At 42.3% G+C, this 15,378-nt stretch overlaps 1 protein-coding gene across 1 annotated transcript in view; it reads left to right on the top strand.

Annotated features, from left to right (window-relative positions):
- TRPC6 (transient receptor potential cation channel subfamily C member 6) overlaps nt 1-15,378 on the top strand; it is an 833,374-nt gene that overhangs the window by 453,722 nt on the left and 364,274 nt on the right. The window contains exon 2 of the mRNA XM_085624063.1: nt 12,028-12,802. Within this exon, the coding sequence (XP_085480189.1) occupies nt 12,028-12,802 (775 nt within the window). The remainder of the gene's footprint in view (nt 1-12,027; nt 12,803-15,378) is intronic.

Genomic DNA, 15,378 nt, shown 5'->3' with positions numbered 1-15,378 from the left:
TTCTTTTCTGGTTGATTCCTTCTCTGGCTGATTACCGTGACAGGCATTAAAGTGGCCAACATTAAAGTGAAGTCACACATTTATAGCACCTCCATAACTGTCCAGGGTGCTCGCAGCACTGTGTGCCTGAGCAAACTGATGGCAGCACGTGGTTTGCACTGCAGGTTCAGGGGCATGCTCAGCTGAGCTTGCAGTGCCACAATGTAGCCAATTTACCCGACACACCAGTGGCACCAGCACTGACATTAGGCAGGTCATTCTGATTTTGCCCAATCACACAAGCACAGACTAGTGTGTAACACAGAGAGACCCTAATTGCTGCGCTAGTGGGTGGGGCACTGTAGTGCAACAGTTTTCAAACAGCAAGCAGCTCCCGCCGCAGCTCACGTTGTGCCTTCTATTGCACCCACCAGCACCCACGAGTAGTGTGCCTCAATTGATACTGAGGCTGCACTGAAGTCAGGCAGCCAGTGTAGTGCCATTATGCCACAGTGAGTCAATAGTTCTGGACTGTGTACAGGGGGAAGTCAGTCATGCAGCTGGCCGGCCTGTTCATCGAGCTCCACAGACCAGTAAGTGTCGCTGTGAAATGTGTGCGCAGCTCCTGCCTCAGCCTCAGAGTCTCTCAACTGAGGCATGGCTTGCTCTGTGCTCCAGTCAGTCCTAATTTAATTTACATTCGTTGTGTGTGCACTGCAGCCAGCAGCCCTGCACCTTTGACTTTGAAATACAAGGTGAGGAGGTGCCCATTGTGGTGCGGAATGTGAAAGGGCTCCTCCTCTTAGGAGTGCCTGTTAATGGGACCTCCCGGGGCGTGCTGATGATAGTGCCATGCTGTGTTGAATTGGGTTTGAAGTGCCGAGGGGTAATCAGGAAGGGCAATTGGCCTCAGGATGACTATCAGCGATTTTTATTTAACCCTTTCGCTGCGGCGGGAATTCCGCCGCAGCGCTGGGGGTGTGGGGGGCAGCGCGGTGGCGCTGTGCTCATGACGGAGCCACACCGTCATGAGCCACAGTTGAGCTGTGCTCATGACGGAGCGGTTCCGTCATGACTCCGCCCAGTTGCGTTGTCCCCCCGCACAGGCGGGGAAACAGCGCCGCGTGGGCGGAGCGGCCGCCAACGGTCGTGGCATGACGGAACCGCACCGTCATGAGCACACGGCAACCGTGGCACATGACGGAGCGGTTCCGTCATGAGCGGGGAAGGGGTTAAAGAACCCTCCCAGCCAGGCACACCGCTGTAATAAACCAATCTAGAAGTGAACCCCACTGTTATTACAGCTGTAGGCCCCATAAAAAGTGCACTTGCCCACGTGTTAACTGTCATTACATATACACAGCCCAAATTGGAAACAGCCTGTCCCCAAGTGACATTAAACCTGAGAGGTCCCACACTTAAAAGCCGAGGATTTCAACTGTTGTTAAAACTAAGGCCTTAGACACTTGCAAAAATGCTAGACGCTCCTTCTCACTAAACTGAGCGTTGCAGCCAAGAATTCAAATGAAGTTAAAGATGAATTTATTAGTACATTGTGTTTAAAGACACGGTATTTGCCATTGTAGCTGTTATATGTACCGCCACTATTACTCAGTATGATGTTACTCATTGTATTTAACTCAGAAGGATACAAGCTTTGGCAAAGGCTTGTCAAACTATTGGCTTGGCCAATACTGTAGAGCAGCAGCAAAAAAAAATGCAAAGACAGCGTGATGACGTGTAATCATCAAGGTTGCTGTGGCGGGCCAGTGTGATGACGTATGCACATGTATGCCTTGCCTTTTTTTTTTTATTGTTTACGATTTCAAGATGTCGAATGTCACCTGAAGCAGTCAAACTATTTTTGAAAAATACATGTAATTTCTGATGTTTATGTTTCCCTCGTCTTCATTCTGCTTGCGACAAAGTGTCACCCATAATCGCTGAATGCCACTCAGAATTAAAGTGAAGTTATGAAAATGTCACACACAAGCAATATGAAACCTTTTCATCTCTGCCTCTCTGCTGATGCTGTCTGAAGAAGGCGTGGGGTGGTGGGGGGGGTGTGCAGGAGAGGGTTAGGCTGTTGCGGCCTCTCTGCTGATGCTGCCCGAAGGCGGGGTGGGAGGCAGAAGAAAGCTGGGCTGCGAGGCCTCTCTGCTGATGCTGTCCGAAGGCGGTGGTTGGGGGGACAGAAGAGGGCTGGGCTGCATGGCCTCTCTGCTGATACTATCCGAAGGCAGCATGGGAGGGGGGCAGAAGGCTGATGCTCCGTGGAGAGGAAGGATGGGCCGGGCTACCAAGGCCTCTCAGCCGATGCCATCTGGGAGGGGGAGGCTGACTCTGGACTGTTGTGGCCTCTCTGCTCACCATGTGCTGTACTTTGAAAATACCTATATGGCCTATTATACTTCTCTATAACCCCACTGCAAATGGTGCCTAAAGTGCACCTATGTCACGGGAAGTTACATGTAATATGTGGGCTGCAGTCTGTAGTTACAGCATCTATAAATATGAAACAAATATGTCTGCCAGGAGCACTACTGTGATCTGGTTGGGCTGCTGTTTAAATGCACAGCAGTGGCACACGACAGATAGTAAAACCTTTCTATGTAGAAAAACCATATTCATATATTCATAAGGCAGCCCTAATGTGTGGCTTGTAAGCCCACAGGGCACACAGCATATTGGGGTTAGTGTGCCCTCACAGTGAGATAAAAGCCAGAAATATTTTACTGTGTAGACCCTTTATACTTCCCCTAAATGAGTTTAGATGGGAGTAAATTCTTAATTTCCTGTCACCACTTAGGGAAAGTCTTAAAAAACATCTCAAAGTTATTTCCTGCTCTGTGTTCAGTACCTGTTTATAGTGAAATCAGATCTTTCTTAACTTAAGCAGAGAAATATATTTGTGAAAAATGTACTTTAGGTTGCTTGAACCAGTACTAACTTAAAACCAGCTCTTAAACATCATAAAGGGGAGAGAAGTCTATCGCTGGTTAATCCTTCCTACCGTAATACACAAACACAAATAAGGGATAGAGGTAAAACAGAATAATGATAGATAGTTTATTTTGTGTGCTAAGGAAGGTTCTCAAGGGAAGCTTCACAAGCCTCACAGTTGATTCCTTTTCTTGTAAGATGAAAAATCTCGCCCACATTTTGTGCAATGCTAAAGTATACAAAAAACTCATGGATGAAATTCTTGAATTAATCTCAGTGACTGGTATTTTCTCAGGTCCACATCCCAATCTATTTTTATCTTGCACACCAGGCAACCGCAATTTGGGCCCAGCGATATCCAAATGAGTCTTACATGTGCTCCAATGGGAACAGTCCAGCTCAAACTGCCAAGCAAGGTACTCCGTGAACCGGAATAAAAGCACCCCAGTTAGGCCCCATCAGCCAGACATAGCTTGGTTCAAGTGACACAGTGTATATGGGTCACATGTCTGGGCATACCCATACCACATATGGCAACACACTAAAGTATACAAAACAATTGATATATGGAATGATTGAATTATTCCTCAGCCACTGTTAATTTCTCCGGCTGCGTCCCATTCATCGTTATTTTGCACACCACGAGCCTCAGTTTGGACGCAGCTCTATGCAAATCAGTATTAACTTTGCTCCAATGAGAGCAGTCCGGCCAGAAGTGCAAAGCATGGTCTTCTCATGAAGCAGAACATAAGCAACCAGGACCGGTTTCACCCTACTTAGGGCTCATCAGCCAGGTATAGTTTGTTTCCAGTGACACAGTGTGCATGGGACCCACGTCTGGGCATACCCATCCCACATAGGGTGACGCACTAAAGTATACAAAAATTGAAAGTTTCATGAGCCTCTCATTGGGTCCCTTTTCTTTTAAGATAAAGAATCTCATCCACATTTTGTGCAATGATGAAGTATACAAAAAAGTGAATGATGGAATGCTTGAATAATCTCAGCCACTGGTAATTACTCGGGCCCTATTGCAAACTGTTGTTATTTTGCACACCATGCACTCTCAGTGTTGACCCAGTTATAAGTAAATCAGTATTTGCCCTGCTCCGATGTGAATTGTCCACCTGTTGCTTCATCAAAGGACAATTTATTTTGTCCTGAACAATTATTGGTGGGAAAAGAATCTATTTGTATCATACATTTGAATTAAATCTACTCTGGCACTCGCACCTAAAATTGTCTACTGTCTAACTCAAACCCTAATTTATTTGGTGTGGGTCTGACAAAACTTAAATTGAATCGCAGATGTTCTGGGATTTGTTAGTTTTCTTACATCCATATAGTATTGATTTTTAGTGTTGACATGTTTCAGCCACACATCAAAAACCTCAGGGTCTATATTTTTCATCAGGAAACAAAAAGGAAATAGATAGTAATCTCTATGTTAAGAACCAATTTGGATGGGGGCATGAAACAGTTAGCACATGTGATAATATTCTTGCATGGAATGGTATGCAATCTTTTGCCCTGTCATAATTGACAGTAACTATCTTGAGGAGAGACAGAAGGTGGTCATTCCCTGTAGTCACACATTCATCAAGGGTTCATTCCTGCTATACACCTAACCTAATAGTTTTTCAAACCAGTTCTGCCAATCATCACACTGCCAGAGCTAGAGTACATATCCTAGGCTGGGAGAGTTGACACCCTGGATAAAGCACAATGTCATGCTTCTGACCTTTTGATTACTCAGCAATAATTAGCTATCTTTGAGTGTGCAGGGATGGTTGGCAGAACAAAGGGCACATTTAGCAGTAACTTTTTTGACTTGGAGAAGGCACAAAGGGCTTCTCTTATTCCTTTCTAGGACCCCTTTGACTGTGAGCTGAGAGGAGAGCTAATCTCAATATAGGAATGGTTTAGGGGGTACCTGATTGCAGCTGGAATTCACTATCTTGAAACAATGTAATTTTATAGTAAAACAATGAGGAAGTGCTGTAAAAGGAGCTTGGGGAGCTGCAAGAAAATAGTTAGGATTAGGCGGTAGAATTTCTCCATTCACTGTCGAATGCACAGGATAATTTGACATCTCTACCACCATTTCCTCAGTAGATTCCTGAACCTGTCTAGGCTCACCTAAAGAAGAAAGTACTGTTAAAAGAAGTATCCAGACCCTGGACTCCTGACTCTGAATTGAAGAGGACTTGTACAAGGACTAATTGACACCTAACCTCCGCAGGAACCCTGGGACTGAGACTATTCTCCAAGAGTCAAGCAGTTGGCTTCTAAGACCCTGCAAGAGACCTGTTTCTGGCAATAGAGCGACCTTGTGGATATTCTGGGGGGCTGCAGGACTGCAGGACTGATGAGGAAGGCTTTTCTCAGAACTTTCGAAAAGTGGAGACTTAGTCAAATCTACCATCTCCAGAGGACCAGGACTAGGTGCTAAATTGCGCCCAGGGAGGTTGCACACAAGGCAGATAAGATAATCAAGATTATCCAGCTTGAAGCTTTTTGTCACACTCAACATTGGTTCAGCAGGGTCTTTTGCTGAAGCTATCCAGCATCACAGAGGCTTTTCAGGAATGGCTTCCACTCTTGCCTATCAGGAGGATTTCGAGACCCAAAAATGTCCTAAGGTCAAACTTGTCATGGGAAAGGTGGAAAACCCACTCGACCTGCAAAACAACCTCATTGGCAGTGGAATCCAGGTTTGCCCCACTCAGACTTTGTCACCAAAACCAATGGCTTTAGCTAGAGCTCAACAATTATGTATCTGACTTTGAGGGATCGTCCCAGCCTCGAACCTTGGCCCACTGGAAGATTTTATCTTCCATAAAAACAACCTAAGTCAGAAGGTACGGGATGAACCACTGGTGCATCCAACCTACACTGCATCAAGGTCAACCAAGAAAACACAACTAGGTCTTGATCAACCGTGAACAGTGACTTTCGAATGCTGCTGTACCTTTCCTTGGCAAAATTTCATATCTCATGTTACCTTAACCTATTCTGATTATGTTGGTGTCTTTTTTTTAAATTTATTATACGGGGATCTATTTTTGTAAATTGGTTTGCGATTTTTGATTGTGCTGCGTTTTTTACTCTACAAGTATTGGTACTGCTTCTCTGGGGATTGTCTACTGTTTGTGCTATAGCTCCACTTGTTGAGCAGAACTGTGCTATGACCCAATGAGTTTATTGAGTTGGTTGGGGACCGTTCTCCCAAATTAATAATCTAATTTCTGGCCATACAATGTAAATTGTACTTTTTTTTTACCTCACTGCTGTTTATTGTTCATGTCCATCCAGACCTTCACCTAACACTCTGCGGGTGACCAAACACTCCTCAGGTAGCCAACATCCCTTACTTGCAACCTTCAGCTGTATGCATTGGAAGTTGATTTTGGGACCTTGTCTCTGGTCAGGCCCTTCACAATACCCTCTGTATGTGACCAACCCCAGATTCAAAAAGCCTTTCGCTGAGCTCAGTGGGGGTTGGCCAAAAGACCTGGCCTGCAGCCAGGCCCTATGCCCAACCCTCTGTGCACACCCATCCCCCACTTTGAACCGCCTGCAGCCATTCATAGCAGGCATTAATTCTATATAGCATGGCCTATGTCGAGGTCAGATATTGCACCCTCCACGATCAGCCAACCCTTCATAGACGGCCAACACTCTGTGATTGGCAAATCTCCTCTGCTGTGGGGGTTGCCCCATGGGCTGCCAATCATACAATGGGTGACCAATCCCTGCTGCACTTAGCCAAATCCAGAAACCTACCTTTTATTTTTTGGGGGGTTCGAGGAGCAAGTTTCCCTATCATGGTGCTGTAGTACTGTGCAAGCTTTCTTCACTGGTGCTGTATCAGTAGTACAAGGACCCATACAGCCAATCCAGCATCATGAAAGGGAAGCTTGTATGAGACAGCAGAACCATGGCACGCAAGCTAGCTCTCGTCAGACCACAGTAGTACCATGGAACTGCACGGGTGGGCTCAGTTATTGCTAACTTTTTTGCAGGATTACCGCTTTATGCCCGCTCTGAGCATCTTTTTAAATGCTAATTCCTAAAACTTACTGAATGGATTGCCATCAAATAAAAAAGCATGCTTTCTGAGTAAAGTTCTAACTTTGTGCCAAATTCGGTTTCATTCTGTTCAGCTGTTTTTTCTCTGTCTGTGTGTGTGTGTGGGAATAAAATGTGTGAATCACACTTTTGAGACACTGCCTTTTCCTTGGCTACTGCTTGAAGGATCTGTGTGAAACTTACTGTGAATGACCCAACCTGGATGACCATTTTCTTTGCAAGGTTTAGTTCAGATTGACAAAACAATTTCAAAGTTATGAAGAAAACAAAATATGCATTTCCTATGGACTCTCAGACCTATCTGTAATTTCACAGGTGCTATTGATGCGAGTGTGTGTGTATGTGTGATGTGTGTGTGTGGTTTTATATATATATATATATATATTACCTACTGGCGGTCGCCAGTAGGTAGTTATAGTTAGGACCCCTTTTCCATAGGAAAACCTCAACATTCTATTTTGAATAACTTTGGCGCCGGTCGATGAATCCTCGCGAATTTCTCAAAATAGGTGGGGCGCTACGCTCCGCTCCTACCCTGAAAGTCTCGGGGGGATCCGTCAAGCGGGGGCTGAGATAAAAGGGGGGTCCCAAAACGCGTTTTCCCCATGCATTTTTCCATAGGACCTTTAGAACGAGCTACAGCCCGAACGGCTGAACAGAATTACTCGAAATTTGGCAGAGAGGTAGTCCCTAGGTCAAGGAAGTGCCTTTTGTAGGTTTGGTGTAAATCTGTTCAGTAGATTCTGAGAAAATAGCCTTTAAATCAATATATATATCTGAGCCCGCTTACGGTACGCTTACTGTACGCTTACCGTAAGCGTACGGTGGCGTGCGCGAGCGCGATTCTGATTGGCTCTTAGATCTTAGTAAACATTCGAATCGGCCGAAACCAGGAAGCGGCGGCCGCCATTTTGTGTATTTCACTCAGAAAAAAAAGAGTGAAAACAAGAAAAGGGGGCAATGAGGAGAGTTACAGACCCCCTTACATTTGTGAGGGGGTCAAAGAAGGACTGTAAAGTACAAAGAAAACATTTATTGATTTTAAAAAAAATCACGGGGTACGCGTACGGTAAGCTTACGGTAAGCGTACGGTAGAAAAAAAAAAAAAAAAAAAATGAAAATCAGATTTAAGTGTTTAGATATTAGGGGGCTCTAAAAAGAGCCGTTGTGTTTATGAAATGATTTTTTAGTGGTACCTACAAGTAAGTACCGATGCAGAGTCTAAGGTTCAAGAGGAAGACTCTGTTCCCTTCATCATTGAAGTGCACACCATCTCCTCTATAAATGTCTTGCATGTCATAACGCAAGTTGTTGTGGTAAATGGCACCCATACCATAGTCACGGAGGAAAGCAGAAACAGATTTGTTGACGTGCTTTCTTGCTTTGTCATCGCACCGCGTGCCCACCGTGCGTGCACGGCACTAACTGCGTAAAGTGGGCGCGCGGTGCGCGAAGCGCACCGCGTGCTCACTGTGCGCGCACGGTGCGCGAAGCGCACCGTGCGCGCACGGAACGAACTGCGTTAAGTGGGCGCGCACGCCACGAATGGCGTAAAGTAACTTAGCATTTAAAAAACCGTACAAATTCACTGAAAAAACCATAGGTTTCACACACGTTATAGTTAGGAATTAGCATTTAAAAAACCTTGCAAATTCACTGAAAAAACCATAGGTTTCACACATGTTAAAGTTAGCGGAAATTTTACTGATAAAAAACCAATGAAATTCCCCCGTTATAGTTAGTGCAGGCAACTATAACTCACGCGACCGCAATCTTCTGCTGATGACATATGTGTCTTTATGAAAAAAAAATATTTGTAATATATGTATAGCTAAAAATGTATGGAAGAAGACATGGGCAAATAAGTGTCTAAATACAGTATTAGCATCAGCAGAGGATTGCGGTCGCGTGAGTTATAGTTGCCTGCACTAACTATAACGGGGGAATTTCATTGGTTTTTTATCAGTAAAATTTCCGCTAACTTTAACATGTGTGAAACCTATGGTTTTTTCAGTGGATATCTATATATATATATATATATATATATATATATGTATATATATGCATATATATATATATATTTTTTTTTTTTTTTTTTTTTTTTTTTTTCCGCAAAACGGCCCACTTTGGAATTCCAGGCGCTCTATGGCGGTGCGGATGAGGTACGGCAGGGCCAAGCCGTTTGTAATTTCACCTTCGTTTCCCCAAAGGGGATTCCCCACGCACTCACGGACAGAAGCCAAACTTAGCCAGTAAAGTTTTCAGTTGTATTCCATTTAATCCATTAATTCACAGCGTGCCAATTCAAGTAAAAGGACTCTACGCGTTTCACCTCCCCTGAGGCTTGTTCACGAGATTTACCAATGATACACAGGCTTTTTTTCTTTTTAAATGCATGAAAAAAAAAAAACATAAAAAAACGTGAAGTGACATCACATCCTGTTTTGGTGCAGCAAGGGATTATGGTCTTAGTAGTTTGTAATCCTATTTGTCACATGTTTAACTAACAGTGTATCCACACAATTTATAAACACAATTAACGCAAACAATTCGCAATTGAAGTTGATCAGGTTGACTTTGATTTAGTCGTGCAGTCAATTGTTGGACTCTTAAGGTTTTACAATAATTATAACCCTCCAGTGGGTCAATATAAATCAAAACCATGGATTATGTTCACAATTGTTATATATGGGGCCCTCCAGTGTGCCTGACCTGAATCTAATATTTTGATATGTCGGAATGCAATTATGTGGCAATCAAACCTTGAATTCATTTTACGATGTGACGTGCTGCCTAGTGACACCCCAAATTAACAAAAACCAATTAGGTGAAAGTAATCATCAAAAAAGGATTACAAACTACTAAGACCATAATCCCTTGCTGAACAAGCCTCAGGGGAGGTGAAACGCGTAGAGTCCTTTTACTTGAATTGGCACGCTGTGAATTAATGGATTAAATGGAATACAACTGAAAACTTTACTGGCTAAGTTTGGCTTCTGTCCGTGAGTGCGTGGGGAATCCCCTTTGGGGAAACGAAGGTGAAATATGCATATATATATATATATATATATATATATATATATATACAAACACACAATATATATAGTATTGCTAATGTCTTGACACCATTTGACGAATCTCCACAAACTATCTAAAAAAGTGCTGTTTTTTTTCTAGTTTATGCATGGAAAGTTCAGAGTGAACCGTCAAGCGGGGTGCCAATAATGAAGGGGGTCTCAAACCGAAAAATGCCCATGCATTTTCCATAGACTTATTTTAGAAGTGCTACCCCAAAAACCTCTGAATGGAATTATAGCAAATTTGCCAGTGAACTAGATTTTGGTCCGCAGATTTTGCTTTGGTGATTTAGTGTAAATCCCTTCAGTAGTTTTTGAGAAATTAAGGTTTGAAAATATTTGCATATCTGGACGGTTGGGTTTGTGAGAGGCTCTCAAGAGTCTTGCAGGAGTGGCAATTTAAAAATAGAGTGTTCTTATAGGAGCTTTTTTTTTACTTTGGGCCAACTCAATTCCTTTGGAGTCAGAATCCTGCAAGCACTCTCTGATTGGCTGCCATGCAACATGAGAAAATGCATCTTGCAGCCATTACTGGACTGGGGGGATTTAGTCCCCTGCCCTGAACATTAAAAAAAAATATATGAAGGGGGAGGGTAGGGATACCCTAGCCCCCTATGCCCTATGGGGAGACCCAGAGGGACCCCCTTAGAGCCAAACGTTTATGCTGTCCCTCTCCTGGAGCCTTTAATGGCCCTCTGGACCCTATCTCCAGGGGCCGGCTCACTTACTGTGTCCCAGGGAGCCACTTCCTGGGATACAGTAGTTTCCCTGCCCACACTACCGTCACCAGGGAAGAAGCTGAAGAAGGAGATAAGGATAGGGGACTCCCACCTAGCCAGGCGACACCACAACTCACAAGATATTCCCTTCCTTTCCTCCTGAAACAAAGAACAAAAATGAATTAAACACCAAAAAGAGGTTAAACATATTTACAACATTTTGAACATGACCAAAGCAGGGCACAAAGCAGTTACTCTCACAGGTGTACTTTATGTTCTTCCTCCATATTTCACAAATCCAGTATTTTAGTTTCCAAATTAATAATATATTCAGATTCTCTTTTTCTATGTCAAGATGCTAATTAAAATTCTTCCAACTTTTTAATTATGAATTTAAAATGTGTATTTGCTACTGATATGGAACCTGTAGTATATGTCTTCCCCCTATAGGCAATTGATACATTGGGAGGTCCCGTGATTTGCTCACAATCACACAGCCTTGCCAATTGCCAATACAGGAATAGCACAACACCACCAGACAAATTATCCGCCCTAACTGCAATCAAATATTATATCCATATGATCAGTTTACGCAAAGGATTCCAAATGCAAACTATTGAAAAATATATTTCCTGAAAATGGGACTACAGCCTATCTATGTAACAATTATAGAAATTAAGTTTTTCAGACTACAAAAATCGTTTTAATATTTCAGTTATAAGAATATAGGGGCAGATTTACAAGCCCCTTGTGTCACTTTTAACATGGGACAAGTGACGCACAAGTGGCGCAAGGGGCTTGGAAATTCTGCCCCATAGATTCTTTCTAGAACGTAAACTACCGTTTGCTTTGTTAGTTGTATAAACCTCACCATTGTTTTAATTAGGAACATTTAATTCCTATTTCCTGAAACTGTCCTGTATTAAAGTAAATTTTGTCCAAAAAACTGACAGAAATTTGTGGGCAACACTGCATGGCAAAAAATATGGACAGCCCTATTTTTGTTCTGCAAGGTGTAAGAGAAAAGCTTACTTTAACTTCAGAGCTTTGGAGAGTTTGTGCTCACCAAATAAAAAAAATAAGCTCCCCTCAAGTCTAGCAAATATTTCTGACTGTGCCTCAAAGACAAACTTGGTTGTAAGAGGATGTATTAGCTAATTTAGTGATGTACACAATGTTGGGTTTTATGTATTAATGTTGGCTATATTCCAATACAGGCGAAGTCCTGAGAATAGACTAACAAACTGCCGGCAGACAATACACCGGGAGAAGGGAAGGAGGCAAGCCAATCGAGGGCCAGCGTACATGTTCAGTGACCGCTCGACTAGTCTTTCTTTGGACGAAGAACGTTTCTTGGATGCAGCAGAATATGGAAATATTCCTGTAGTGAGAAAAATGATTGAAGAATGCCTCTCACTGAATGTTAACTGTGTTGACTATATGGGGCAGAATGCTTTGCAGTTAGCTGTTGCCAATGAACATCTTGAAATTACAGAACTTCTCCTGAAGAAGGAGAATCTGGCACGCGTCGGAGATGCACTGCTCCTGGCAATAAGTAAAGGTTATGTCCGAATAGTGGAAGCAATCCTGGGCCATCCTTCTTTCGCTGAAGCCAAGAGACTTACAACAAGCCCCAGCCAATCAGAACTCCAGCACGATGATTTCTATGCATATGATGAGGATGGAACAAGGTTCTCGCATGATGTTACACCAATCATCCTGGCTGCCCACTGCCAGGAATATGAAATAGTGCACACCCTTTTACGTAAAGGAGCTCGCATAGAAAGACCCCATGACTATTTCTGCAAGTGCAATGAATGCAACGAGAAACAGAAACATGACTCTTTCAGCCATTCCAGATCCAGAATCAATGCTTACAAAGGACTAGCAAGCCCCGCCTACCTCTCCTTATCCAGTGAAGACCCTGTAATGACTGCCTTAGAACTCAGCAATGAGCTGGCTGTGCTGGCGAACATTGAAAAAGAATTTAAGGTAGGTGCCTTTTCAGCACATGCTTTTAGTATATCTTCACATTGTATGTGATTTCTGCTCAATCAAGCCTCTTGGCCTTCTCTGTGTTGTATAAGTATTAGAGCTGTGATAGAATGAATGAGGCACCAATTAAATAAAAACAGCAAGCCAGACCTAAGACAGCCATATAGCATGCATAGACGTGGAATTGCCTTGGTATCTTTTCAGGTATATATGTAGGGCTGTTCTACAATTTCTCAATTCTGGAGACGTCAGTGTAATGCAAAGTGGAAGGATAAACTGCATGAGCAGCACGTATGATGACTGTAAAAACAATGTGAGCACAATCCCTTAACATCTAATTATAATTTGATGGATGATTGAATTTGTATCCAGTGAGATCGCATGTATGTGCATGTATGTGTGCACATGGTCAGAAATCCAAATATAATTTGTAGCAGGGTTTGTCCAGAAATGCAACAGATCTTAAATGGGGATTCACACTTGCAAAGTTTTGCAGCAAGAATCACATGTAAGCACACGGTTTACTTCTGACCAGGCTAGACGTTTGTTGGTCGCTCATGATTGAGTCGAGTAGAGTGACATACATTTAGCACTGGTGCTGGAAAATCCTATCTTTTGGTCTTTCGTGAAGTTTTAGACATTTTTCAGTACCACAACCTAGCTGCATTCACTCCTAATATAGCCAACATTTCTAGGAATTTTGAGGTTGAAATGTATACTATGGATGTGAACTGAGTGGATATATTGGTGTTGTTTCCAAATACCTTAAAATCCCATCACCTTTCTACAATTTACTTAATCAAAGTTTGGACTTAGGGCCAACAGATCAGTATTTAATTCTTTATACATCATAAACCTTCAGGTTCACAACAGGATATCACCCTTAAATTTGAGTTGTGTGTGTGTCCTTGAAATGTGGGGTTTAGGTAGGCACAGCAACTTTTATCACAAATTAATTGAATCCATAGCTTCATCGTATAATTGTTTCTTGAAAATGTGCATTAATCATTAACCAGCATGCTAAGTTGTTAATTCTTGTTCATTGGGTTATTTAAGAGGAACTCACACTTGCAGGAATGTGCTCTTTTGACCGGGTACAGAAATAGAGTATAGCTCACCTTTAGCTAAATCTCAAAATGGGTAGTGTATTCTATAACTATTCTATCTCAATGGAAGTAGGACAACTACTTCAACCTAACACACATAGACACAAAACTATATCACTTAGAAAGTAATCTAAGCATAGCCCTATCTCTGTTCTCCCACATTTCAGTGTCTGGGGCTCCTGCCTTCGGCTCCAGCAAAGCAGGCAATACATACCCTCTGTCTCAGGAACTGTATCTCATCTTCCATTTTGTGCTATATCAAATCTTCTACCATCCATACCTTACACTCACACTCACCATGCACATAGGATGTCAGCAAAAAGGTCTTGGTTTCACATATAAGCATCTGGCTTGGAATTAAAATCAAATAAAGCAGCCCTGTTGGCTATGTGAGAAAGTGGATTATTAGTTGAGGTGGATTGAGGTCCACCACTGGTAATAAAGTTTCTATCTGCTTTGGTCTAGTTAAAGGTTTCAGTTATTTAAACCTGCGCTCAACCCCTGGTAGCACAGAGCAGATAGGCTTAACTTATAAAAAATGGGTGAAGCATTTAAGAATACCAAAGCAGTTGAAAAGTCAAAAACACAACTCATTAAAAGTCCCACTCCAATCTAGAAAAACAGGGTATAATTTAATAAACAAAATGACTTCAAAATAAGAAAAACCCATGAATTTTGGAAGATTTAAGTAACCAGCATTTGCAATGCAATAGGTCTCACATTTACGCGAGTTTAAGCTATAGGCAATGTAAATGACAATGCCTTTTATTTATGTTCTGAAAACCAAAACATAAATAAAAGGCATTGCCATTAATAAGGCCAATAGCCTGAACTTGCGTAAATGTGAGACCTATTGCATTGCAAATGCTTGTTCACTATTTTTTACAAATCTGTGCCTTATGCAGAAGATGCTGGATTATGCTCATATCACTGGCTAACTCTTGTGGATTGAAAGAGAACATTAAATGTTTGTTTATTTCCTCAATACTGACCTAAAGCTCGATAACTGTATATTATATAATGACTGGCGCCCTCTGGGATCTTTATATTTTGTCTACTGGGCACCTATGTTATCTTTTACTATTTACCTCTTTTGTAAGTAATTATGAATAACAAATGCGTGTATACTACCTCATTTCGTATGTCTTTATAACTATATACTGTAAAGCGCTGTGATACCCTCGGGGGTCACGTTCGCGCTATATAAAACCTTATAAATAAATAAATGTAACAAGTGCAGCAAATCTGTAATTTGGAGGAAAACTCCACAGCAGCAGAATTGCACATTTCTAGTGGTTTTTGACGATAAATAAATCAATTAATTTACAATTATCTTTAAAGGAACATTTTTTCCTTGGTGGTGTTTTCCTCACGTGTGGTGGAAGCAGTCACTGTAACAAAAAATGATGCCAGCAGCAGCATACATAATAAGAAATAAGTCCACATGAAGGAAAAGGTGCAGTACCA

This window comes from Triturus cristatus, chromosome 8, assembly GCF_964204655.1.
Source record: "Triturus cristatus chromosome 8, aTriCri1.1, whole genome shotgun sequence".
Classification (NCBI taxonomy): domain Eukaryota; kingdom Metazoa; phylum Chordata; class Amphibia; order Caudata; family Salamandridae; genus Triturus; species Triturus cristatus.
This window is presented reverse-complemented; position numbering and strand designations above follow the sequence as displayed.